We start from the raw sequence: 27,556 nt of genomic DNA, 5'->3' as shown, positions 1-27,556 counted from the left end.
TCTGCAGTCCAAATTTATGATTGACCTGACATTCCATGCATCTTCCCTTTTCCCCTTTAAGCGGTCTTTTAGTCATCCTTCCTTTAATTTTAAATTGCTTTCAATCCTTTCACTTCTATGTTTCTTGTGGCCTTGCAAAGCATACAACATGGGTATTTTCAATCTTTCGTTAGCCACAGTTGAATTATTTTCCAACCACATGTTTCTGTTTTCGTGCAACAAATAATAATTACAGACTATATAATACCTCTTCAACCACTCAGTACTGTCTGTGTACTTCCAAATCATTCTGTGTATTTTGGCAATCCATCATTAGCATTTTCCGACTCCAGTTTTCATTGTTTCCATTGTTCAGGTTTCAGACTCTATTTACAGAATGAATGATGCCACTTTGAAACTTGATTAAATTTGCACAACATTACGTTTTGTATTCAACAGCACCTCTGAAGAGCAAGGTTATTACGGCCTGAAGTGTCACCTGAATTAATAAACTTATGATAGACACTATTGCAGTTAACATGGAGTTAGAAAAGATGAACAATGATTAAAGCATCCTGGGAAATCGAACTCTGCCTTGACTAAAGAGACGGTGCTCATCCACATACTGCAGAATCCCGAAAGCTTACAGTTGCTCACAGTTGGTTTGCATACAAACCTGAGAGCTGCAGATCCTGCAACACACACCTGAAGTTGGAGTTGAATGCAACAATGGAATGCCGCCCTCGGGGACAATTCGAAGTAATGAACGATTCACTGGAGAGAGAGGCGCCTGGCACCCTTATTTGGAGGAGGTTACGTGCACCCAGCATTTACCATATTGGATGCTTAAGGGCCAACCTGCCATCAACGCGCCAACACCTGGTTGGATCTGATCCTTTAGGGTAATCGAACCTGATTAATCTGTTGGAAGATACTCAACATCCTCCCAAAAAGGCGTGAAATCTCGGAAGGAGAGCAGTCAACACAAAACCACACCCAGGATGGTAACTCGAGAATAACCACCGAAGGAGAAGACACCGTCAAGACATCGGAAGTGAAGGAAGGCATCGTTATATGGAGCCTGGCCAAGTTTGAATGTGGTGGTATACGAATGCACAAAGTTAAATTAAATCATAAGAAATGTAGTTTTTTATGGTTTATGGTTCTCATATTAATTGTGTCCAATAAACGAATATCATTTTCTGTAAGAGTCGACTCACGGTTCTTTTGCTGAATCAAAGAACTTCAACACACTGTGTGGCAGGTACAACAGTATGAATTTTTCTCCGTCTTTAACCAAGGCTGAACCTAAAATAAGCTGATTTTGATTTGGTCCTTTAACGTTTTGCTTCAAAAACGTTCATAACAAACTCCAGAAATTCATCTCCCACAGATTTCTTCAATGGATTTCCAGCTAGGATGGGAAATTGAATCCCTTGCCATAATCTTCCCATATTCATGGTTCCTCCTTGACAACGTCGTCTTTGTGTCTGCTCAGGGGATGATTGATTGAATCTATGACTGCACATAAGTTGAGCATAGTGTCTCCGTGCTGTGAATGTTTGTCAAACTTCTTGATGAGTTTAAATTCCTTTCTCAGTAAGGCTGTGATTGCATTCATAAGACGAAACACAATTTTGGATGCTGGAGATCTGAAACTCATAGATGGTTGTGTTTGTGAATTGTTCCTCACTGAAAATAAAGTGTCAGGTTTAAGTTTGCAGTTTGAAAACGACACTTGACAATAAGAGTCATAAGCATAGAATCATAGAGATGTACTGCGTGGAAACAGGCCCTTCGGTCTAACTCGTCCATACTAACCAGATATCCCAATCGAGCCCCACTTGCCAGCACCCGGCCCATATCCCTCTAAACCCTTACTATTTATCTACCCATCCAAATGCCTCTTAAATGTTGCAAATGTACTAGCCTCCACCACTTCCTCTGGCAGCTCATTCCATATACATACCATCCTCTGTGTCAAAAAGTTGCCCTGTCGGTCTTTTTTATATCGTTCCCCTCTCACCCTTAACCTATGCCCTCTAGGTCTGGACTCCCATAGCTCAGGGAAATGACTTTGCCTATTTACCCTATCCATGTCCCCCATAATTTTGTAAACCGCTATAAGGTCACCCCTCAGCCTCCGACACGCTAGGGAAAACAGCCCCAGCCTGTTCGGTCTCTCCCTATAACTCAAATCCTCTAACCCTGGCAACATCCGTGTAAATTTTTTCTGAACCCCTTCAAGTTTCACAACGTTCTCCAACAGTTGCACCTGTTTGCATTACCGTCCTGATTTATGGGCAAAAACACATTTGAAAGCAGTTAGATGAACTCTGTCATAAAATTGCAGGTGGAAGTGCAAGTGAAATGCATCTGTGGAGTTCTTTAATAATGATAATAGTTTGACTACTAGATAAAGAAGGACCTGCATTGTGTCCAAGAATTTCCTCTTGTCGTGATATGTGCATCCTACACACTGACCTTTGAGATATGCTCATTCCTTCTTATGAATTAAAATGAACTGGAATGCATTAGCTGAAATAATGACGAATACATCTTCAATGGGAACTTTCAAAAGAAAATGGGAAGTATGTTTGAAAAGGAAAATTTTGGAGAAAATTTTTAAAGGTAGGTGGAGAAAACCTATTAATATTATCGCGGTGTTATTATTCCAGGGAGTCAGTTAATGTTTGGGAAACAGAATTCGAATCACATCAAAGTAGATGGTGAAATTTGATATGAATAAAATTAAACATCTAGAATTAAGAATCTAACAATGACCATGACAACATTGTCGATTGATTGACGTGATTCAATAAAGTACTTCCGGAATTCGTCTGTCCTTTCCTGGTCTGGCTCATATGCGACTACAGAACCACAACACTGGTGGAACAAGCTACTCTATTCGTAGATATCATAGAATCCCAGCAGTGTGAAAACGGGCCATTTGCCCCAACAGGTCCACACCACCCACTGAAGATTACCCACCCAGACTCAGCCCAATAACTCTACATCTCCCCTGACGAACCCTATCTACACATCCTTGAGCACTATGTATAGCTTTAGCATGACCAATTCACCTAGCCTGCACATATTTGGATATTGAGAGGAAAGTGGAGCACATGGAAGAAACCCATGCAAACACGGGGGAATGTGCAAACTCCACACAGTCGCCCAAGGCTCGAATCGAATGTCGGTCCCTGGTGCTGCGAGGCAGCAGTGCGAACCACTGCGCCACCGTGCCGCCCACGTCTACCAATCTCTTTGAATTCTCATCAAAGACATGCAACGGTATGATCCACATAGCGTCAGGGAAAAAAAATAACTGAGGAAAAGGTAATGTGGACTCTGCAAAGTTGTCCTTACGAACATGTGGGAAGTAGTGCCAAAGTTGGAGGGCTGTCTTACAGACGAGTCAAGCAACAGCCTGACAAGCTCATAACAATAGAATCATATCTGATAGACAACATCCAAGACACAACGGCCACCATCCCTGTGTATGTCCCATCCCACCGGCAGGATAGATTGAGCTGAGGTAGCCAGGCCATTGCATGCAATCAGGAGGGAGTTGCCCTCACAATCCTCGGTATCGTCCCCATACATCATGACGTTCCATGGCTTAAGGTTATTCATGCCCAAGTATTCTCCTGCTGATTAAAGCATACTGTACTACCTTGAGTGATGAATCACTCCATATTGCTTGCGTGTGTGTCACTGTTCTTATGGTTGCATCAAATTGTTTTTCGGAAGCAGTTCTCAAGGGCAAATGACGTCATTCTGTTGCAATTCATCATGTCCTCTGTCAGTAACTAATCAATTTTTACTTCTAAAACTTCCAGATTTGATGCCAAACTGTCTTTGAAAACTGATGTCATCTGAATCTGGTTGGTGGGATTTTTGATGCAGTGAAAATTGTTTCTGTTTGAAGTCAGCAAACTGCCAAAACACAATGAGCCCCACTAGCACCACAACTCAGATTCGAGGTAGATAACTGCTTGTCATTTCCTCGCTCAGCTTCACTGTGGACATTGGCTGCGCAAATTGATTGAGACCTGAGTAATAAAACAATTTTGCACTTTTTCACCTTTCATCTCACCTACAGAGAAAGATCTACCTCTGTGAAGAGTGCCCGATCGATTGCTGCCGAAAATATAGTGTAATGGTGGAAGACGATATAACGGCTGAAAGCATGAGAAAAAGCAACAGCGTGAGCAAGACAGCCAGGGAAGAGATTGGAGAGAGTCAGCTCTATTCGGTTCTGTCTTAACTGTGATTGGTCCACTGTTGACGTCAGATGTGAGAAACCACCCATTTGGATCAAGGGAACATATGTCTCACTTGTCCAGAAAGTGAAGGTTGTTTCTGATCGGGTTTCAGCCCCGCATGTAACATCTGAAGGTCAAAATATTTTGAAAAATACATTGTTTACTGCCGAACCTGAAAATGTGCTTTTTATGTGCTTTACTGATAATTATGACAGTGGTGTCAGGTAAGTTTGACCTAAAATCATCAATATGCACTTCACCAGTTCGACCTCCATATTTTTGACAACTTCATTATTTCTGTTGCAGGTTCGAGTGGCCAAGATTCAGTTTCCCAGGATCCAGTTGTAAAAACGGTTCAGGAAGGAGAGACTGTAATCCTCAACTGTAATTATACAGCACAGATCACTGCTCCAGTGCTCTTTTGGTATATCCAATATCCCGGGGAAGCTCCGGGATATTTACTGAGAAGATTCAACAAGGAAGAAGAACAGACGTCTCCAGCTTTCTCTGACAGGTTCTCTTCTACTCTGGACAAAAAGCAGAAAATATTTCCTTTAAATATCACTGTTGCTCTTGTATCTGACTCTGCCGTCTACCACTGTGCGCTGAGTCTCACGCTGATCAAGAGTTGCAGTCAGTCCATACAGAAACTATCCAGACACACTCATGAGTCTCCTTTCCCTACATGTATCCTAAGCAATATTTCTGATATGTCGCTGAATTGTCAACCAATTGGAAACCAAGCGACAAACATCTGTAATCCCAAGATAACTCTTTCTGCATTTCACATTGTGCATTTTTCTGCATAAAACCTTCTTGTGTCGCTGTGCCCGCCGATGGCACATAGTAATAGAAGAAGCAGAGGGCCGTTTGACCCATCGATCCCGCTTTGCCATTCATGAAGATCTATCCATTGTCTCGGCTCTTCTAACCTGCATTATCCCCATAACCCTTATTTTCCCAAATATGCAAAAACTCATTCAAATGTGTCTTGAATAAATTTAATGAAACTGCCTCCTCTGCTTCCTTTGGCAGGGAATTCCACTGTCTCTGGGAAAAGCAGTTTCTCCTTTACTCAATCCTAAACCCACTTGCCCTAATATTGAGGCCACCGCCTCCAAACCAGTAAATCTTTCCTCAAGTAAGGAGGTCAGAACTGTGCACAATACTCCGGGTGCGGCCTTACCAACACAGTGTACAATTACAGCAGAACCTCCATGCCCTTAAATGCAATCAGCATTAACTATTAAGCACTAGTGAGCAGGGCTGACTTTGTTAAAGAGGAGAATTGAAGTTAGTGCTGCTGTCAGGTTTATTCAGTGATCAGCAAGCCCTGGCGTGGAGTATATTTTGGGTCGACATTGATAGATTAATGAATCAAAAGATGTGTATTGAGTAGTCTGCCAGAAGTTGGAAATGATGTGGATCATATTGTTCGCTAGTGGAGCAGGTTGAATGGAGCAAACAGCCTCCTTCATTTAGCACCAGACTTCCCGTGGTCAACATGTTGACGTCATGGACTGAAGAACAAGGCAGCTGTTAGCCGATTGGGTGATATATGGTGATTCCGAACCATTCAGCAGCGAGACCGGATATGACACACCAATGACTGCCAGCTGAAAAGAATCAGCTTCAATTTTCTTTGTTCTCACCATCTGCTTTGCAAACATGTCGACTGTTATTATTTATTCATTTCTCGCTACTACAATGTTCTTAAAAGGCAAGTTTCTGAGTTGTAAAATATTCTGTAGTGTTAAAATATCTATAACAATTTTCGATTTGTCTGTGTTCCCCTCGATTACAGTATATGCGTTGACTCGGTAACATTCATCGTGATCGTCATTTTAATGTCACTTTCTTTTTATATTTGCACAGGTGTTAATTGTGCCGATTCGATCTCACAGAAGCCGGTTACAGTGAGACAATTTGAAAGAGATTCAGTAACCATTCGTTTCAGATATTCGACCACCTATAGCTTGCATACTTTGCAACTGTACCGTCAGGACCCAGGGAAATCTCCAATATTCTTAATCTACGTTGACAACGTTGGCAGTATTAGCAGAGGAGAGGGGGTGTCTGATCGATTTTCTGCATATTTGGACAAGTCAAAAAATGAGGGGGATTTCACCATCTATGAACTGCAGGTGTCTGACAGCGCAGTATATTACTGCGGACTGAGAGACACAGTGACAGGAACCAGGCTGCGCCTCGTGCAAAAACACTGCCCAAATGGAACCAAGAGCTAAATGTGGCTCGTCAAGTCGAGAGTAACATTTACTTCCTACCTTAATACCAGAATGAACCAAGTTCAAATTTAAAAAAATATATTTCACACCGAAGGGTCAATGGGTGCTGACTCCGAGCGGGATCTGTCTTCTCACTCTATGTTTAATACAAGTGAATAAGATGCAAACATCCGATCAGAGAATTGATGCCATTGGGCAAATGAACGTGATTGACATAGAATTACTGCTAGAAATATCTGGCATTGTGCTCCAGCCAGTGAAGGGGGTGCACAACAGAAATCATGAATCATCAGCTTCAGAACTCCCTGCGACACTGAATAAAGTGACAACAGAAACTTGACTTCGAGCAATGAGATGAGATGCGTCCAATATCCAAAAGCAAATCTGTCATTCTTCCTGATATACTTCAATTTAGCGTTTGCCCTCGGTCTGATTTTGATCATCCATTAGCTATTCCATGTATCTGCAGCTTATGCTTCCTCTGTGATTGATTATTGTTGTACTGATGTTTGCTCATTAGCTTCCCGTCTTGATAACAATGTCATGGCACAATCTAATGATGTAGATACTTCATACTAATACATGTAAATGTCTTTAACATTAAGAAATCTCTGATCAGTTTACTACAATTGTTTGGACATTCACAAGACAGGCTTCAGTGACCATTGTAAGTTGATATTTCATGTCAAATCCATTTGTTCCTTTGAATGTAATATTTCTGGAACGTTTGATCTGGGATATATTTCGTTCGAAGTTGGAGTTAGACATGAAAGAGCAAAATGCAACCATTTCAGAAGTGGACAGTTTAGAGTTGTGAGAGGAAGAATAAAATTGAGATTGTCAATGTCACGCCATTGGCTTTCAATTTGCACCTGCACAGTGAAGATTGGGAGAGCAGATTATGCGGAATCAATTTTCGCAAATGCACCTCAGTAGCCTGGAGAACATGGCGTTAACGGTGTGTTCTCTCAGCCATTATGACAAAAGTTGAGAACAAAACGTTCTGAAAAGGAATCATATCAGACTCGAAAAGTTAACATAGTTTCACTCTTGACAGATATTGCCAGATCTGTTGAAGCTCCGTAGCTGTTTCTGATGTTAATGCATATTTGTCACCGATTACATCACCGTAATATTCCTTTGCAATGTTATCATTTTGTGATTTAACTTCATTTTGTTGGGGAGGGGGGAATAAAAAGCAGTCTTTGCAAAGACCTTCAAAATTGCTATGAGTGACTTTACTTCATGTCGGGGGAGATAGTGAGGACTGCATTATTCCTGATGAAGAGCTTAAGCTCGAGACGTTGACCCTCCAGATCTTTCTGACCTGTCGTGCGTCTCCAGTGCCACACTTTTGACTTTATTTCACGTCGCCAGAGCAGGGTGTTGGGTGAAGTTTTCAATAAGCGATAATCACACTTCAATTGAACTTCTTTTAATTTCAAAAATATAGTTTACTCATAAAACAATATCTTCATGTATATACCTTGAACTAAAAACTGTTCCGTTCTACACAGTTGCTTATCAAGTAAACACACAGAACGTTCGAGTTTGACTAAATACAAAGCAAAGACCTCTCCTGCACATACAACGCTGCTAGTTACATATATTTGACACACTAGGAAAGTCCGAGAATTGAATGTACCCTCATTTGCCTTCAGCATGATGACCACAGTCTATGGTCTTTCCCCACTGTGTCTTGGCAGTAGCTGCCCCAATCTTTCATGTGGACTTCAGCATGTAGAGCTGATCATGAGAATATCTCAATCTGCAAAATTTGATCGACAAGTTTGTGACAATGCCAAACCCTCGGCAGCCAGTTCAAGGGCAGTTTGTGGTGACACAGGCGGACTATGCATTTATGGTAGTGCCTTTCCTACCACGAGCCAAACGATGTCTTCAAATAGGGGTTGTATTGATAATGTTGTCTCAAATCTGAGGAAAGGGCACAGGACACAAAACGTAAACTTTAATTTCTCTTCACTGATGCCACCAGACCTTTTCCAGAAACCCCGGTTTTTGTATCAGTATCAGTCCATTAGTTTCATGACCCAAAGGGAAAATCTCTGCAATCAGGGATAAGTGTCCAGGCAGTTGAATAAACAGAATCCCAGCGGAGTCATATATCCAAGACTAAACAAAATCGATTCGAAAATTCCGAATGTTTGGATTACAATACCACCTGTAACTTTCTCTCAACGTAAGTCACCAATTTACAGAGAACAGTATATATATTATTTCACAGCCGCTGAGTCAAAATTCTGGATCTCCCTTGCTAACAACACTGTGAGTTTCCTTCCATCTCAAAGAGCTCAGCAGTCCAAGAGGCAGATCACCTCCACCTTCTCCAATGCAATTTGTGGTCGTAATAGTATTCGGTTTCACTTAAATGTCGCAAGAGGCAGAACAGGATCCTCTTGTCTTTACACAATTGACATAATCAGGTATGAACGATTGAGAACAATCAACAAAATTGAGGTGTTCGTTGAAGAATGTTCATTTCCAGACAGCCCAATAAGCAGAAACCACATGCGAATAAGATTTCCACTAATCACTTTGCCTCATTAATCTGCCATTGTTGAGTGTGTTTATTTGATTAGTGTTGTTCAGATTGGAGCTATATCCCACTTGCTGGTTGGTATTTGAAAGCAAGTCTACGTTATCCTGGACCAACGAATCTGTCTCTCTCTATTTTGAAACTGTTAACATGCAGCTGCAGAGACAGTACTCACTACACACAAAATGTTTGATGTTATTCAGGTTGCTCCAGCGATGCACGTGGCAGATCAGAATCACGAGGTTTCCCTCACCAAATGCTTTGGATTTTGTTGGACGTAACTCGTTGCTGCATTTTCGCTATCTCTCATTGCAGTAAACGTGGAACGCTTTGGGACATTTCAAAAGGTTTGAAATCATGTATTCACTTTTCATTCACTAAACTGACAGCTTTAGTTTATTTCACTAATATATTTATAACGAATAGAGTATGTATTCAAGTGAAAAAGTATCAGATTTTCCTCGAATTCGCATACAATTTCAGATCCACTCCTGATCTCACCGCTTGCCTGACACACTGTCATGTTCAGTGACTCCCTGACAGTTTTTGTACAGGGTCGGCCCAGTTCTGAGTCTCCGTGGGGCTCAGTGCGCAGTAATACATTGCAGAGTCTGCCAGCTCTGTTTTCACCACTTTCAGGTTGATGGTGCTGTTCACATGATCGAGCTTTGAGGAAAACCGGTCTCCTTGAAACCCTTCTGCGTTCGCGCCAAATTTGCTTCTCCGGAGCAGAAACTCCATGGAACCATTGGAATGTTGGAGGTACCAGAACAGGTAAGGAGTATTGCTTGTTGTCGTATAATTACAGAACAACTGGACATTGTCCTCCTCATTCACTGCAATTGAAGCCGGTGTCTGTGAGACAGAATCTCCTAGGCAAAGCCCTGCAAAAATTGATTGATCGATTTACTTGATTGGTCAATTGATTGACTATTTGTCACGAGTACCTCAGTGTACTGGAAAATTTTCTTTACCAGCGGTGTAGGCAGATCATAGCAAAGAAGGATGTACAGGTCATAGAATGAGAGGAACAAATTTAGACAGAGGCATACAGGTTACGTCGCAAAACTCAACATTAGCAGGATCAGCACTTGAAGTTAGAGACTCCAGGAGAATCTGAAAATTACAGAAAATATTTCATTATTCTGATGCCACAGTCATCCCGTGACCTTGAACAATAACCTGCGAAATAAGTTCGGGAAAAACAAAAATTAATTTCATGCAACTCGGCAGCTGTATTGGTAAAGGGATTTGCCAGATTAAATAAAACCTCCTTCAGTACACGGGTCACACCGCCTAACAAGTTCATTTTCCATTTCGTTCCCGATACTGAAGGGAAAACTGCAAACGGTATGTTAATTTATAGCTCTCGCCTCTGTCAAAGTATCTGAACAGACCCCGTCTTTCTTAATTCCCAGACTAAGTCTTCAACAGTCTTTCAATTGGGTCTTTTGCTAACTCATACCAAATAGTGCAGGTGTTGGATAAATTTGGTTATATTCATTTGGAGAGAATGCATCGCTCCTTCTACTTTGATGGAACTGCTGGGGTTAATGTAATTGTCACTGTGGATATGAAAGAAAAAGATCGTCAACTTATCAACCTACCCATTAGAACAGCTACAGCTGTGAGGAATAAACACAACGCTCCAGTCGTCATTGTTACCGAGAGATCACAGCGAATGTGAGCACATCGAAGCTAAAATACTTTTCGTCAAGAATTGCTAACATTTCCGGATCTCTGCCTATTGGTTCATTGTTGACAAAGGCATGAGGTGACAACCAATGATTGTCAAACGTCTTTGTTCATTTATTCAACCAATCAGCTTCACGCTCTTTGAACTTCATTTCATATGGCCACAAGAGAAAGGAACTCCGTGAATTTATTAGCCAGACAACGGGGTCTTGCATACATTTTGAACCAACACTGATATTTGGCAGTTTTAGGTTCTCTGCAGGCGAAGTCAGAGAAGGAACGCAGTCCACGTGGTTCGAGTGTCAGAAACTGGAGTTCTTCAGTTCAGAGAACTGCTCTCTGGCGTTTTGAGAACTTCCTTTCGCCACTGAGAGTCAGTGTGTTTGAGTTTTTTTGGACACAGTGACGATGACCATTAAAAAAATGTGCATTTTCAATTTCTTGACTAGTTGAGTGGAATGTCGATTTTGCTGCATTTTCTGGTAAGAGTCATAGCAATCGACATTTCTTTAATTTTACATTGTGCCATCGCAAATGTATCAACGGTATTTACACCGGGTACATTACAGCAAAAAGACAAAACGGTTCACTGCCACATTTTCAACGTGTATTAGTGATGCATACAAGAGTTGCATGCAACACCCAAATACTGTAATATTTTTTGAAGGAAGACATGATGACACAGTTTCTCTGAAAGTCTGAATGGGAATGGTGAGAGAGCAGAGGTACACATTAATAGAAATCCTGACAGAAGAAAATGTATTTTGCCAACGACGCAAAAGTAAATGGCAAGGCAAGTGGTGAGGATGACACAAAGTGTCTGCGATTAGGACACAAAGAATTCAAGTGAGTGGGACTACAGTTTCCACTGGAACAGATATCTAGGAACGTTGCACCTCAAGGAAATGAAAAGTTGAGTCGATGGGATGATGTCAAATGATTAGCTTATTCGAATCATTTTTGAGAAAATTGGAATGCGTAAGTGTTAATTAAATTTGAATGATGTTAAAAGAAAGGCCATATTACTATCCTTCCAGGTTAATTTATGACTTAAACTGATTTAATATTTAACGTCTATGCATGACACTCGTTATTTTTGCATTTATCTTTCAATAGATTGCCATCATTTTATCTTCTATATGAGTTGTTACTTTATTTCCGCACTTTCTCTCATCTTTTATTTCACTGATGTTAGCATATGTGAATGTGCTTGCTTTGTCTTCACCATATTTTCAATTCTCTTCACTTCGTCCACCCTTTACGTCTTTCTCGGCTGTTCTGTCTCTTTTTCTGTTACCGTGGTCCCCTTAACATCGAATTATAGAGCCCTGAAATAATTGCATTGATGCACAGCAGTGCAGCATATGTTTTTGTTCAGACTCTCCCTCTGTTTATAACACTGCCCCCATTGGCACAGAGATAGATGGCGGTGTCGTTAAGTCTGGTGTCTCTCACACTCAGGACACTGTGTTGGTAATCTGTCCTGACTGAAGCGGAAATCCTCTCATGTTGATCAGCTTCTCTTTTGGCCATCACCAGATGCTGGGGCGGCTGGTTTGGGAACTGTCTGTACCAGTGCACTCTGTCAAATGTTTCTGTTGTGGAGCAGTCAATGGAAGCGCTTTCTGCCTCCTTAACAACTTTCCACTGAGCAAGTTGCATGACTTCATCCTCTCCAGTTTCTACCTTGTAGATCAGAGAGGAAAGCAGGAAAAGAAGTCGGTAAATTTGAGACATCATCAAGTTACCTGAAGAGTAAGTTTCCACAGAGTTCTGTTGGAAAAAAAAGAGTTAACAATGAGAAAAACACTCTTTTCGTGTCGAACACAGCGCTGCCTTCTTTCGAAGTTGTGAAATAAGTTATCACTTCAAATTTATCTTTCCGTAGCAGGCCTTTCGCACAAAGAGCTGCTCACAATGTGTGTATTGGCACTCCACCCTCTGATTCAATATATGTCACAGATTCACTCTACCCTCTAGTGCTTATCTTCGGAAATTGCTACATAAATTTTCTCACCACAATTGAGTTCCCACGATCGTGGTCAATGAAAACGAAAATATCCTCTTCCCCCTCCCCCATCCCCAAACAAAAAATCGTTGCCTGGTTTGTTCTGCGCATTTTATTTCAAATGCAGCATTCAACGATTTAGGGGCATTTTATTAACGCTTTGCAACTGAAACTGTACTCCACACTTTATGCAGCCTCACTAAATCAAGCAAAATATCTCAACATTAATCCTAAAATTTTGGCCTGTGATTTGAAGCAGCACGTCTCCTCAGTGTAATGCAATATGAACAGCTATTTCCATTCCATGCACCATACTATCAGGAAGAGCTACATTGGTCACTCGTTATATTATTATGTTCCTCAAGGGTGATCTTTCTGAAATCAACCCCTCCCTCACGTGCAATCACGTAAGCTTGCACGCACGCACCACGCACACACACGCGCGCGCACACACACACACACACACACACACACACACCTTCACCCTCTCTCTGATGGGGTCTGCCCAAAACCAGGCAAGTATCTCTGAAATCTCATTCTATTGGAAGATTCTGTGCATTCATTATGCTGGTGCATCAGAAGTTGAAACTAAGTGGTGCGGCAGCACTTGAAGTATTGCATATAGTTCCAATCACGCTTTAGGAAGGACGTGGACGCTATGGAAAGAGTTTTAGAACAGGTTTATTGGGATGTTGCCAGTTACGGATGGGAGGTCTTACATGGATAGGCTGAAGAACTTGAGGCTATTTTCATCGGAGAGAAGGAGGTTGAAAGATGAATTAATTGAGACATAGAAGATAATCAGAGGGTTAGATGGGGTGGACAGTGAGAGCCTTTTTCCTCAGATGGCGATGGCTAGCACGACGGGGCATGGCTTTAAACTATGGAGTCATAGATATTGGACAGATATCAGAGGTAGTTTCTTTACGCAGAGAGTGGGAGGGGCGTGGAACGCACTTCCTGCAACAGTAGTAGACTTGCCAACTTTAAGGGCACTTAAATGGTCATTGGAGAGGCATGTGTACGAGAACGGAAAAACGTAGATTCGACGTGCTTCAAATTGGTTTCACAGGTCGGCGCAACATCGAGGGCCGAAGGGCCTGCACTACGCTGGAATGTTCTATATTCTAAATGTGGACAGAAGTGGAGCGACAGATGCGGTGCAAAATGAAAGCGAGTAGGGAACTTGCTAAATTTCGGCTTTATGCTTTTGTGTGTGTGCGCGCGTGCCTCTGGGTGTCTGTGTGTCTTTGGATGTGCGCATCTATTTATGTATGTTTCTGCCTGTGTATATGTGTGCCTTTATGTGGCTACCAATTTGCTTTTCTGTGTGTTCATGTGCATGTACTTGTTTGTGTTTACTTGTGTGTGTGTGTGTCTGTATTTATCTTTGTCAGCTGGTCTTTGTGTGTGTGAGTGTGTGTGTGTGTGTGCACGCAATTGCGCGTGAATGGATGTGCCCATCTCAGTGTGCGAAGGAAATTACTTCTGGCTTGATGTTGAAAATATGACAGTGTCGAAGTTCTCTGCCTGTTGCTGTCTTCTGAATAAGATCATATAGTTCCACCACCTGCTGCCGAAGCACGCATTTCAAAAACCATCATATTCTATTAAGAGGGTTCAGTTTGGAAAATTTTTAAGGGCTACTTTTTACTATTCATGGCGTACTAGAACTAGGGTTTATAGTTTAAACTCATCCATTTTTAAACAACTATCCAATGTTCCGATATCAATGATTAGGATGAGAATGTACAAGCCATTAACAGTACGTTTGTAGATGACACTAACATCGGAACGTTCATGGACAGTGAAGAAGATTGTCAGAAATTATAGCAGGACCTTGATCAGCTGGGGAATTGGGCCAGAAAGCGCAAATGAAATTTGATTTCGACAAGTGTGACGTCTTGCATTTTGGAAAGTCAATTCAAAGCAAGAACTTCATGCTGGATGGTCGGGCCTGAAGGAGTGTAGTGCAACAGACAGAACTTGGTGCTCAGGTGCACGGTTCTCTGAAAGTCACAGTTAGACAGGACAGTGAAAAAGGTTTCGGCACACTAGCCTTCTTCAGTCAGGGAAAGTGGAAATAATGTACAAATTGTACAGGAAGTTGGTGAGGCCGCATTTGGGGGATTGTGCTCAGTCTGGTCATCCTGCGATATGAAGTATTTATTAAAATAGAAAGAGTGCAGAAGAAATTTACAAGCATATTCCCTGGACTCAATGGTCTGATTTACAAGGAGAGGTTGGAAAAACTAGAACATTTATCTTTAGAGTGTAGGAGATTGAATGGAGTGTGAGTGGGGAGTGTGGAGCTTATGAAGGTGTACAAGACTATGAGAGGCATGGATGGTGTGAATTCACTGTCTTTTGTCCCAGAGTTGGGGAATCACGAACTAAGTTGCATTAGTTTCAGGGGAAAGAAGAAAAGGAACCGAAGGGCCAACTTTTTTAATGCAGATGGTCGTACTCATGTGGAACGAAATACCAGCGGAGGTGGTTGAGGCGGCTAGATTAGCAACTTTTAAAAGGCATTCAGACAAGTACATGGATAGGAAAGGATTAGGAAAGGTATGGGTCAAGTGTAGGGAAATGGTATAAGGGTTGAATGATGGCTTCAGCCATTTGAGACAGAAAGCCTGTTCCATATTGTAGGACTCTATCCATTCAATCAGAGACGAGGGATAACTTATCTGTCAGAGCATTGTGAGACTTGGGAATGTCCATCCGCAAAAGGCAGTTGCCTTTATCGAGAGATGTCTCCAACTAATTCTGAATGTCTTCACTGTAACTGAGGGATGGAAACTTTTACAACACTTTTCATGCAGCAGGATAATACGTTCTAGGCGCTGGAGCATCGTTCAAAATCCAACGTTTTGAAGCGTAGTCAGTGTATTTATGAAATTGGGAATCTAATTTAATTTTCAGGGGTAATGATGCAAATACAAATCTTTAGCTAAATCTCCCATGACAGACGAAACATCAGTAATTACATTTGTCAGTACAGCTGGATGATTGGAATGCCTGAATAACGGCAAGACCTGCAGTCCTTGGAGGTATCCCAAAAGTTAAAGAATTGATCAAAGTTCGCAAAATTCCGGATTTACCTGTGCTTTAGTCCCAACTTAGCAGACAACCCGGCCTAGACTTCTGTACTTAACACATATTAGTATTGATTTCAAAAAAATATATTCCAGAGGCAGGTGAACAATTATGAACTCACCATATATAACTCAATCGGTTGCAACTCCTACTATCTTGAACCAACTATAACCCTGTATTCCTTGACTGCAGAGAAACCAAACATACAAAACATTTGTGTTACAGGTGACAGGGAAAACTGGGCTGGCATTTTAATGCCTCCTTTTCACAGTGGTCCCTGTGTTGAGACTTCTGGTTGGAGGACTTGCTGCTTCTTAGTCTGCCTTTTCCAGGCACATTCGTTTGCTGGAGGTGGCTCACAATGATTCACACTGATCAATTCTGTCATTCCCACAATGTCGAAGTGTGTGAGCAGATGATGTTGTCCGTTTGAACAATGCAGTGCGTTGCTGCCATTCCTCTGACATAATCCCCAACGACTTTCGACTCTGCCTGTGCAATGGCATGAAGCCGCCAGCAGGGGGTAGCACTGTATCACATGGAGCACAGAGATCCAGGGACAGAAGCTTTGACCAAACCTATTTGTCGGGGAGGAGGTGGTGCAACCTGCCTTCTTCAATGTTTGCATTACTTGCTGAGTTGAGCATCCACATTGTTCTAAGCAAGAGTGTTCCAGGGTCTTGGCCAAGTAATCATGAAAGCATGTGACTTAAGTGTAAGTAACGACCGAGTGCGGCCTGAAGTGTTCCTTTGTATCTCACGTCTTTGTCTTTCTAGGCGGTGAGGGGATGGGAATGTTCTTTTGCAGGACACTTGGCGAATTACTGTCGTGCATACTGCAGCCACACTTTTGCAACTATGCATTAATGATAGGGCAGTGAATATTGGACCTGATGGCTTCGGTGAAAATCCAGCATGTTTTCGTGCTTTTCTGCATTTTATCTATGTAAGCAACTTATACAGTTCATATTTATGATTCTTCTGAGATTCCATACATCTCTTTTGCCATTTAATCAGTCTTTTGGTCAATCCTTTATTGAATTCTAAATTGCTTTCAATCATTTGGCTTCTCACTTTTTTGCCGCCTTGCAAGACATACAGTATACATGTCTTCAATCTTTCACTATCCATAACTGATTTATTTTTCTAGCTGCACACCGCTGTTTTCGAGGAACAAATAATAATTACAGATCATATAATACCTCTTCAATCACTCAGTACTGCCTGTGTACTTGCAAATTATTTTGTGTATTTTGGCAATCCATCAGGAACAATTTGCCACTCCAATTTTTATAGTTTTCATTGATCAGGTTTGCGACACTATTTCCTGTATGAATAATGTCACTTTTAACCTTGATTGAAAATTGCACGACATTATGAACTCTATTCAACAGGAGCAAGGTTACTGTGGCCGGAAGCGCCACCTGAAATAATGAAGTTATGATGACACTAATACACTTAACATGGACTTACCAAAGATTAACAATGATTAAAGCGTGCTGGGAAATCAAACTAAGCATTGACTAAAGTCGCAGTGCTAATCCACATGATGCAGTATCCATACACCCTGCAGCTGCCCATAGACGGTTTGCAAACAAACCTGACAGCTGCAGAGACTGCAATACACAACTGAAGTTGGATTTGGATAGGATAATGAAATGTCGCCCTCGGGACAATTGGGAGAATTGAGTCTTTCGCTTAATAGAGAGGCAGCGAGCACCCTTATTTGGAGGAGGTTACGTGCACCCAACAATTACCGTATTGGACGCCTAAGTCTACCCAGCCATCAACGTGAAAACACGTGTCTGGGTCTGACCAATCAGGCTAATCGAACCTGATCAATCTGTTGGCAGATCCTCAAAATCCGCCCAAAAGGGCACGAAGCCTCGGAAGAAGAGCAGTCACCACAAAACCCTACTCAGGATCGTAACTCGAGAATAACCATCAAAAGGGAATGTACCTTTAAGACCATCTGAAGAAAAGGAAATCGTCACCACATGGAGCCTGGCCAACTTTGAGTGCAGTGGTATGCGAACATACAAAGTTAAATTAAAGCAGAAGATAGGTCGTTGTGTTATTTCATTTGCTTGTGGTTCTGATGCTAATTATGTCCAATAAACGAATATCATTTTCTATAAGAGTCGACTCACAGTTCTTTTGCTGTATAGAAGAACTCAAGCACACTGTGTGGCAGGTACAACCTTATTAATTTTTCTCTTACTTCAACCAATGCTATACCTAAAACAAACTGATTGTAATTAGGTACTTCAACGTTTTGCTTCAGAAAGCTTCACAGCAAACTCCAGAAATTCATCTCCCATAGATTTTGTCAATGGAGTTCCAGCTAGGTTGGTAATTGAATCCCTTGCCACAGTCCTCACATATTCATGGTTCCTCCTTGACAATATCGTCTTTGTTCTGGATTCGTGGTGCTTGAAGAGCACAGCAGTTCAGGCAGCATCCAATGTGCAGCGAAATCGACGTTTCAGGCAGAAGCCCTTCATCAGGAATAAAGGCAGTGAGCCTAAAGCGTGGAAAGATTAGCTAGAGGAGGTTGGGGTGGGGAGAAAGCAGCATAGAGCACAATGGGTGAGTGGGGTAGGGGATGAAGGTGATAGGTCAGGGAGGAGAGGGTGGAGTGGATAGGTGGAAAAGGAGACAGGCAGGTAGGGCAAGTCCGGACAAGTCATGGGGACAGTGCTGAGCTGCAAGTTAGGAACTCGGGTGAGGTGGGGAAGGAGAAATGAGGAAACTGTTGAAGTCTACATTGATGCCCTGGGGTTGAAGTGTTCTGAGGCGAAAGATGAAGCGTTCTTCCTCCAGGCGTCTGGTGGTGAGGGAGCGGCGGTGAAGGAGGCGCAGGATCTCCATGGCCTCGGCAGAGTGGGAGGGGGAGTTGAAATGTTGGGCCACGGGGCAGTGTGGTTGATTGGTGCGGGTGTCCCGGAGATGTTCCCTAAAGCATTCTGCTAGGAGGCGCCCAGTCTCCCCAATGTAGAGGAGACCGCATCGGGAGCAACGGATACAATAAATGATATTGATGGATGTGCAGATAAAACTTTGATGGGTGTGGAAAGCTCCTTTAGAGCCTTGGATAGACGTGAGGGAGGAGGTGTGGGCACAGGTTTTACAGTTCCTGCGGTGGCAGGGAAAAGTGCCAGGATGGGAGCGTGGGTTGTTCAGAGGCGTGGACCTGACCAGGTAGTCACGGAGGGAACGGTCTTTGTGGAAGGCGGAAAGGGTCAGGGAGGGAACTATATCCCTGTTGGTGGGGTCTTTTTGGAGGTGGCAGAAATGTCGGCGGATTATTTGGTTTATGCGAATGTTTGCAGGGTGGAAGGTGAGCACCAGGGGCGTTCTCTCCTGTTTACGGTTGGAGGGGTGGGGTCTGAGGGCGGAGGTGCGGGATGTGGACGAGATGGGTTGGAGCGCATCTTTAACCACGTTTGAAGGGAAATTACGGTCACTAAAGAAGGAGGCCATCTGTTGTGTTCTATAGTGGAACTGGTCCTCCTGAGAGCAGATACGGCGGAGGCAGAGGAATTGGAAGTAAAGGGATGGCATTTTTGCAAGAGGTAGGGTGGGAAGAGGTGTAATCCAGGTAGCTGTGGGAGTCAGTGGGTCGTAAAAAATGTCAGTGTCAAGTCGGTCATCATGAATGGAGATGGAGAGGTCCAGGAGGGGAGAGAGGTGTCAGAGATGGTCCAGGTAAATTTAAGGTCAGAGTAGAATGTGTTGGTGAAGTTGATGAATTGCTCGACCTCCTCGCGGGAGCACGAGGTGGCTCCAATGCAGTCATTAATGTAGTGGAGGAAGAGGTGGGGAGTAGTGCTGGTGTAATTACGGAAGATCAACTGTTCTACTTAGCCAACAAAGAGACAGGCATAGCAGGGGCCCATACGTGTGCCCATGGCTACCCCTTTGATCTGGAGTAAGTGGGAGGATTAAAAGGAGAAATTGTTAAGGGTGAGGACCAGTTCGGCCAAACGAATGAGAGTGTCGGTGGAAGGGTACTGTTGGGGATGTCTGGAGAGGAAAAAAACGGAGGGCTTGGATGCCTTGGTCATGGCGGATGGAAGCGTAGAGGGATTGGATATCCATGGTGAAGATGAGGCGTTGGGGGCCGTGGAAATGGAAGTCTTGGAGGAGGTGAAGGGCGTGGATGGTGTCTCGAACGTACGTGGAGGGTTCCTGGACTAGGGGGAATAGGACAGTGTGAGGTAGATAGAGATGAGTTCAGTGGGGCAGGAGCATGCTGAGACAATGTGTCAGCCAGGTTTGTCAGGCTTGTGGATCCTGGGAAGGAGGGAGAACCGGGCAGTGCGGAGTTCCCGGACTATGAGGTTGGAAGCTGTGGGTGGGAGATCTCCAGAGAAGATGAGGTTCTGTATGGTCTGGGAGATGATGGTTTGGTGATGGGGAGTGGGGTCATGGTCGAGGGGGCAGTAGGAAGAGGTGTCCTCTAGTTGGCATTTGGCTTCAGCGGTGTAGAGGTCAGTGCGCCAGACTACCACTGCACCCCATTTACCACTGGATTGATGGTGATGTTGGGATCGGAGCAGAGGGATTGGATGGCTATGCGTTGTGAGAGTCAGAGGTTGGAGTTCGGGAGGGGAGGTAGACAGGTTGAGGCGGAAAATGTCCTGATGGCAGGTCGAGGGCAGGTAATAGGCCAGCGCGGGGTGTCCAGTTGGATGCAGTGTGTTGGAGGTGGGCGAATGGGTCCTCGGAAGGTGGGCGGGAATCATGATTATGAAAGCAAGCTCGGAGTCGGAGGCAACGGAATACTTGTTCGACGTCACGGCATGTATTAAATTCATTGATGCATGGACGGGGTGGGGGATGAAGGTGAGTCCTTTGCTGAGGACTGATCGTTCGTCCTCAGTGAGGGCGAGGTCTGGAGGGATGATGAAAACTCGGCAGGGCTGGGAGCTGGGATCTAGTGTGAGTGTGGAGCCAGGAGTGGAGCCAGTAACTGGAGTGGGTGTGATGGTGGGGGAAATGGGGGTGGAGTCATGAGCAGGGGTAGTGTTCCCCTCGGGGTAACGGGGGTGGAGTCATGAGCAGGGGTAGTGTTCCCCTGGGTCTCTATCTAGGAGGTGATCAATAGAATCCATGACCATGCACAGGTTGACCATCGTATCTCCTTGCTGTGACTGTTTGTCAAACTTCCTGATGAGTTAAAATTCCTTTGTCAGTCAGGCTGCGTTCACATTCATAATATGAAACGTAATTGTGAATGCTGGAGATCTGAAACTCATAGACGGTTGTGGTTGTGATTTGTTCCTGACTTAAAGTAAAGTGGCAGGTTTAACTTTCCAGTTTGAAAATGACACTTGACAATTCTCCAACATTTGAACCTGTTCGTGTTCCCTTTCTTATTTTTGACTTTTGTGATATGCCTGATTCCTTCTAACGAATTAAAATGAGCTGGAATGCATTACCTGAAATGATGATCAGTAAATCTTCAATGGGAACGTCAAAAGGAAATGGAAAGTATATTTGAAAAGGACAACTTTGGAGAAAGTTCACAAAACTGGGAGTAGATAACCTATTAGTATTAACGGTAGATTATTATTGCAGAGAGTCAGTTAATGGTCTGGGAAGCGGGATTAGAATCCCACCAAACCAGATGATAAAATTTGAATTGAATACAATTTAAAAATCTGTATTCGAGATTCTAACAAAGACCATGTTGTTGTCAGTTGATTGACGTAATTCAATGATGTAATTCGGAACATCCTCTGCCCTCACCTCGTCTGTCCCACATGTAACTACAGATCCACAACACTGGTCTGGCAAGCTACTCTTTTTAGTGATGTCACAGAATCCTTGCAGTGTGAAAATTTGCCATTTGACTCTGCAAATCCACATCACCCTCTGAAAGGTAACCAACCCAAATCAATCCGATAACTCTACATCACCCGTGACACATCCCTGAGCAGTATGGATAATTTTAGCATGGCCAATTCACCTAATCTCCACATATTTTGATAGTGGCAGGAAACCAGCGCACCTGGAAGAAAACCACGCAAACACGGGAAATGTGCAAACTCTACGCAGAGGGGCGCCCGAGGCTAGAATTGAATGCTAGTCCCTGGTGCTGTGAGGCAGATTCATAATTATGGAATCATATCTGATAGACAACATCTGAGACACAACGATCACCCTCCCTGGGTAATTCCCGTCACACCTGCAGGACACTTTGAGCAGAGGCAGCCACGCATTGCATGCAATCAAGAGGGATTTGCTCTCACAATCCTCGGTATTGTCTCCACACCGTATGAAGTCACATGGCCTAAGGTTATTCGTGCCCAAGTACATCTCTTGCTGATCAACGCATACTGTCCGACCTTCAGTGATGAATTTGTCATTCTCCATATTGCCTCTGTGTGTGTGTGTGTGTGCGCGCGCGCGTGCGCACGTGCATGTTTCGGATGCATCAAATTGTTTTGCAAGAACGGTTCGAAAGGGTGAATGCTGTCATCCTGTTGCAATTCATCACGATCGTGTGAAGATGTCTACGGCAAGTAACTTAATTAATTCTCACTTCCAAACGTTCCAGATTGGATGCCAAAGTATCTTTGAAAACTGATATAATCTGAAATCTGGTTGGTGGAGTGTTTCATGCCGTGAAACTTTAAAATTCATGGGATGCAAATTGTTTCTGCTTAAGGTCAGCAAACTGTCAAAACATAATGAGCCGCACTGGTACCACGACTCAGTTTCGAAAAAGGTAACTGCTTGTCATTTCCCCGCTGGGCTTCACGCAGTAACAATTAACTACGGATCTTGCCTGTACACATTGATTGATACCTGAGTAATAAAATAATTTTGCATTATTCCACCTTTTATCTGAGCTACAGAGAAACATCTATCTCTCTGAAGCGTGGCCGATCGATCACTGCAGAAAGTTTCGTGCAATGGCGGAAGAAGATATAGTGGCTGAACGCATGGGAAAGAGTGTCAGGGTGAGCAAGGCAGCCAGGGAAGAGATTGGAGAGAGTCAGGTGCAGTCTGTCCTTTATTATATGACTGGTGACGTCATATCTAGAAACCAGCCAATTGGATCAAGGGAACAAATGTCTCACTTGCCCAGAAAGTGAAGATTTATTCTGATCGGGGTTCAGTCCCTCATGTAAGATCAGAAGGTCAAAATATTGTGAGAAGTGCCGAACCTGAAATATGTGCTTTTTAGGTGCTTCACTGATAATAATGACAGTGGTGACAGGTAAGTTTGACCTAAAATCGTCAAGATGCGCTTCATCAGTTCGACCTTCAAATTTTTGACAACTTCATTGTTTTCATTGCAGGTGCCAGTGGCCAAGATTCAGTTTCCCAGCATCCACTTGAAAAAACGGTTCAAGAAGGAGAGACTGTAATCCTCAACTGTAATTACTCAGCACAGTACACTACTGCAGTGCTCTTTTGGTACATCCAGTATCCCGGGGAGGCTCCTGGATATTTACTGAAAAGATTCAACAAGGAAGAAGGACATACCTTTCCAGCTTTCTCTGACAGGTTCTCTTCTACTCTGGACAAAAAGCTGAAAACGTTTCCTAAAAATATCACGATTGCTCTAGTTTCTGACTCTGCCGTCTATCACTGTGCGCTGAGTCACGCTGATCAAGAGTTGCAGTCAGTCCGTACAAAAACTAGCCAGACACACACATGACCGTTCATTCCCTACCTCCATCCTAAGCCGCATTGCTGATATGTCGCTGAATTCTCAACTGATAAGACATTGGAAACGAAACGACAAACTTCAATAGTTCCAAAATCCCACTTTCTGCAATTCACATTGTGCACTTTTCTACATGAAAATATTTTATATCGCTATGCCAGTTCCTGGTGATGAGTTAGCAGCTCTCGTTTTCTGGAGCCGATGGCACAAACTAATCGAAGCTGGAGATGTCCATTTCTCCCGTCGAACCCGCTCCGCCATTCATTAAGATCTATCCATTGCCTCGGCTACTCTGGCCTGCATTGTCCCCATAACTCTTATTTTCCTGAACATGCAAAAACTCATTCAAACGTGTCTTAATTTAATTTAATGAAGCTGCTTGTCCTGCTTCCATTGGCAGGGAATTCCACTGTCTCCAGGAAATGCAGTTCCTCCCTTTATGCTACCATACATCCACTCCCAGTAATCTTGAGGCCATGTCCTCTAGTCCTAGTCTCACCCACCAGCAGACATAACTTGTCTCCATCTATCTAATGCATCCCTTTCATAATTTTATACGTACCACCAAGGTCGCTTCTCATTCTTCTAAATTCGAGCGAGTGCAGTCCAAGGCGAATCAACGTCTCCTCCTCGACTAACCCCCCTCTTCCGTGCAATCATTCTGGCGAACATCCTCTGCACCGCCTCCAAAACCAGTAAATTCATCCTCAAATGAGGAGTACAGAACTACGCACAATACTCCCGGTATGGACTCACCAACACCTTGCACAATTGCAGCAGAACCTCCCTGCTCTTGAATTCAATGAGCATTAAAGAGGAGAATTGAAGTTAGTACTCCCCTCAGCTTTATTCAGTGATCAGAAAGTATTTCTTGCCCTGGGGTGGAGGACATTTCGAGTCGATATTGGTAGATTGATGCATCAAAAAGACAGATGAGATTTGAGTAGGCTGCCAGAATTTGGAAATTATATGAATCAAACACCATATTGTTCACTAGTGGAGCAAACGGCCTCCCCTATTTCCCAATGGATTTCATGCCGTCAACACGTCGAGGACGAGAATAAAGCGGCTGCTGGCTGATTGGGTGCGGTATGATGATTCTGACAGAGGTGAACCATTCGGCAGCGAGACCGGATATGACACACCATTGACTGCCAGCTCAAAAGAATCAGCTTCAATTCTCTTCATGCTAAACCGCCATCTGCTCTGCTAACATGTCGACTCTTACTATTTACTCGTTTCTCACTACTGCAACGCTTTTAACAGGCAAGTTTCTGAGTTGTAAAATATTCCCTTCTAGGTAAAATATCTATAGCAATCTTCGATTTGTCTGTGTTTCCCTCGATTACAGTATATGCGTTGACTCGGTAACATTCATAGTGATCGTCATTTTAATGTCACTTTCTTTCAATATTTGCACAGGTGTTAATTGTGCCGATTCGATCTCACAGAAGCCGGTTACAACGATACAATCTGAAAGCGATTCAGTCACCATTCATTTCAGATATTCGACCACATATGGCACGTACACGTTGCAACTGTACCGTCAGGACCCAGGGAAATCTCCAATATTCTTAATCTACGTTGACAACTTTGGCAATATCATCAGAGGAGAAGGGGTGTCGGATCGACTTTCTGCATCTTTGGACAAGTCAAAAAATGAGGGGAATTTCACCATCTATGAACTGCAGGTGTCTGACAGCGCAGTATATTACTGCGGACTGAGACACACAGTGACAGGAACCAGGCTGAGCCTCGTACAATAACAGCGCCCCAATGGAACAAAGTGCGAAGTGTGGCTAGTCGAGACGAGAGTAACATTTACTTCCTACCTTTATACCAGAATGAGCCAAGTTCATGTGAAACGAAATAATCAACACAGAGTGGTCAAGGGGTGCAGCATCCGTGAAGGATCTCTTTCCTCAATTTATGCTGAATGCATTTGAGTAAAAAGCAAACATGCCTTTGGAGAATTTATGCCATTGGGCAACTGAAAGGGTTTGCAATTGAATTACTGTTAGAAATATCTGGCATTGTGCTCCAACCAGTGATGGAGGTGCACACCAGAAATCATGAATAATCAGCTTCAGAACTATGTGCGGCATAGAATAAAACGACAAAAGAAACTTGACATTCAATCAATGCTATGTAATTTGTCCAATATCCAAAAGCAATCCTATAATTCTTCCTGATATATTTCAATTTGGCTTTTGTCCTCGGTCTGGTTTTTGATCATCTATGAGCTACTCCAGGAACCTGCAGCTCACTTCTCCTGTGCAATAGATTATTGCCGAACTAATGTTTGTTCATCAGCTTCCTGTCTTGAAAATAATGTCACGGCAACATTTAATATTGTAGATGTTAGTCCTAATGTGTATAAATAAATTTGACATTAAGAGATGTACACTCTGGTTACTACAATGGTTTGGACTGTTACTGGACAAGCTTCAGTGCCCACTGTAAATTGGTATTTTGTATTGCAACTATTTAGAGTCATAGAGATGTATAGCATGGAAACAGACCCTTCGGTCCAAACCGACCATGCTGACCAGATATCCCAACTCAATCTAGTCCCACCTGCCAGCACCCAGCCAATATACTTCCAAACCCTTCCTAATCATATACCCATCCAAATGCCTCGAAAGTGTTGCAATTGTACAAGGCTCCACCACATCCTCTGGCAACTCATTTCATACGCGTACCACTCTCTGCGTGAAAAAGTTGTCCTTTAGGTCTTTTTTTATATCTTTCCCCTTTCGCCCTAAACCTATGCCTTCTAGTTCTGGACTCCCCGACACCAGGGAAAAAAAAGTCTATTTACCCTATGCATGCCCGCCATAATTGTGTAAACATCTATAAGATCACCCCTCCGCCCCTGATGCCCAGGGAAAACAGCCCCAGCCTAATCAGTCTCGGCCTATAGCTCCAATCCACCAACCCTGGCAACATCCTTGTAGATCTTTGCTGAACCCTTTCAAGTTTCACAACGTCTTTCCAATAGGAAGGAGACCAGAATTGCACACAATATTCCACCAGTGGCCTAACCAATGTCATGTAAAGCCGCAACATTACCCCCACATCCTGTACTCAATACTTCGAAATATTTCTGCAACAGTTGGCATGGGATAGATTCCGTTCGAAGTTGGGGATAGACCTCAAAGGGCAAAATACAGCCAATTCAGAAGCGGACAGTTTAGAATGATGAGAGGAACAATAACATTGAGATTGTCAATGTCACGCCTCTGGCTTTCAGTTTGCACCTACATAGTGAAGATTGGGAGATCAGATTATACGAAATTAATTTTCACCAATGCACCTCAGTAGCATGGAGAACATTGGTGTTAATGATGTGTTCTCTCAACCATTGTCGCAAAAGCTGAGAAAACACCACTCGAAGGAAACGTTTTGAAGAGGAGTCATATCAGACTCAAAAGGTTAACACTACTTTCTTTTGACAGATACTGCAAGATTTGCTGAAGCTCTGTAGCTTCTATAGTTTCTGATTGTACTTCACATTTCTCAACGATTACATCATCTTACCATTCCTACGCATGGTAGCATTTTATGATCTAAATCCACTTGGTTTTTTTTGTGTGAATATAAAGCAGTCTTTGCAGAGACCTTCGAACATTGCTATGACTGACTTTACTTCAAGTCGGGGGAGAAAGTGACGAGTGCATCATTCCTGAAGAACTTAAGCTTGGAACGTTGACTCTCCTGATCTGCCTGATCTGCTGTGCTTTTCCAGTGCCACACTTTTGACTTTGGTTCATGTCGCCACATCAGTGTATTGGGTGAAGTTTTCAATAAGGATTAATCACGCCTCGATTACACTTGCTTTAATTTCGAAAATATATTTTATTCATAAAGTATATTCTGAGTCAAAACTCTTTGTGCATATAAATTGAACCAAAAAACGTTCTGTTCTGCACAGTTGCATATCAAGTAAGTACACAGAACGTTCGAGTTTGATTATATACAAAGCCAAAGACCTCTCTTGCACATGCAGCAGTACAATCT

General features: G+C 43.0%; 1 gene segment (V, D, J or C); it reads right to left on the bottom strand.

Moving 5' to 3' along the window:
• Positions 1-9,575: 9,575 nt before the first annotated feature.
• Positions 9,576-10,709, bottom strand: LOC132807688 (T cell receptor alpha variable 19-like). The segment is given in 2 exon segments: positions 9,576-9,934; positions 10,658-10,709. Coding segments are annotated over 2 exon segments (411 nt in total).
• Between the last annotated feature and the right edge of the window lie 16,847 nt (positions 10,710-27,556).

This window comes from Hemiscyllium ocellatum, assembly GCF_020745735.1.
Source record: "Hemiscyllium ocellatum isolate sHemOce1 chromosome 27 unlocalized genomic scaffold, sHemOce1.pat.X.cur. SUPER_27_unloc_2, whole genome shotgun sequence".
NCBI classification, from domain to species: domain Eukaryota; kingdom Metazoa; phylum Chordata; class Chondrichthyes; order Orectolobiformes; family Hemiscylliidae; genus Hemiscyllium; species Hemiscyllium ocellatum.
Note: the sequence above shows the minus strand (reverse complement) of the source record. Positions and strands in the feature narration are given on the sequence as shown.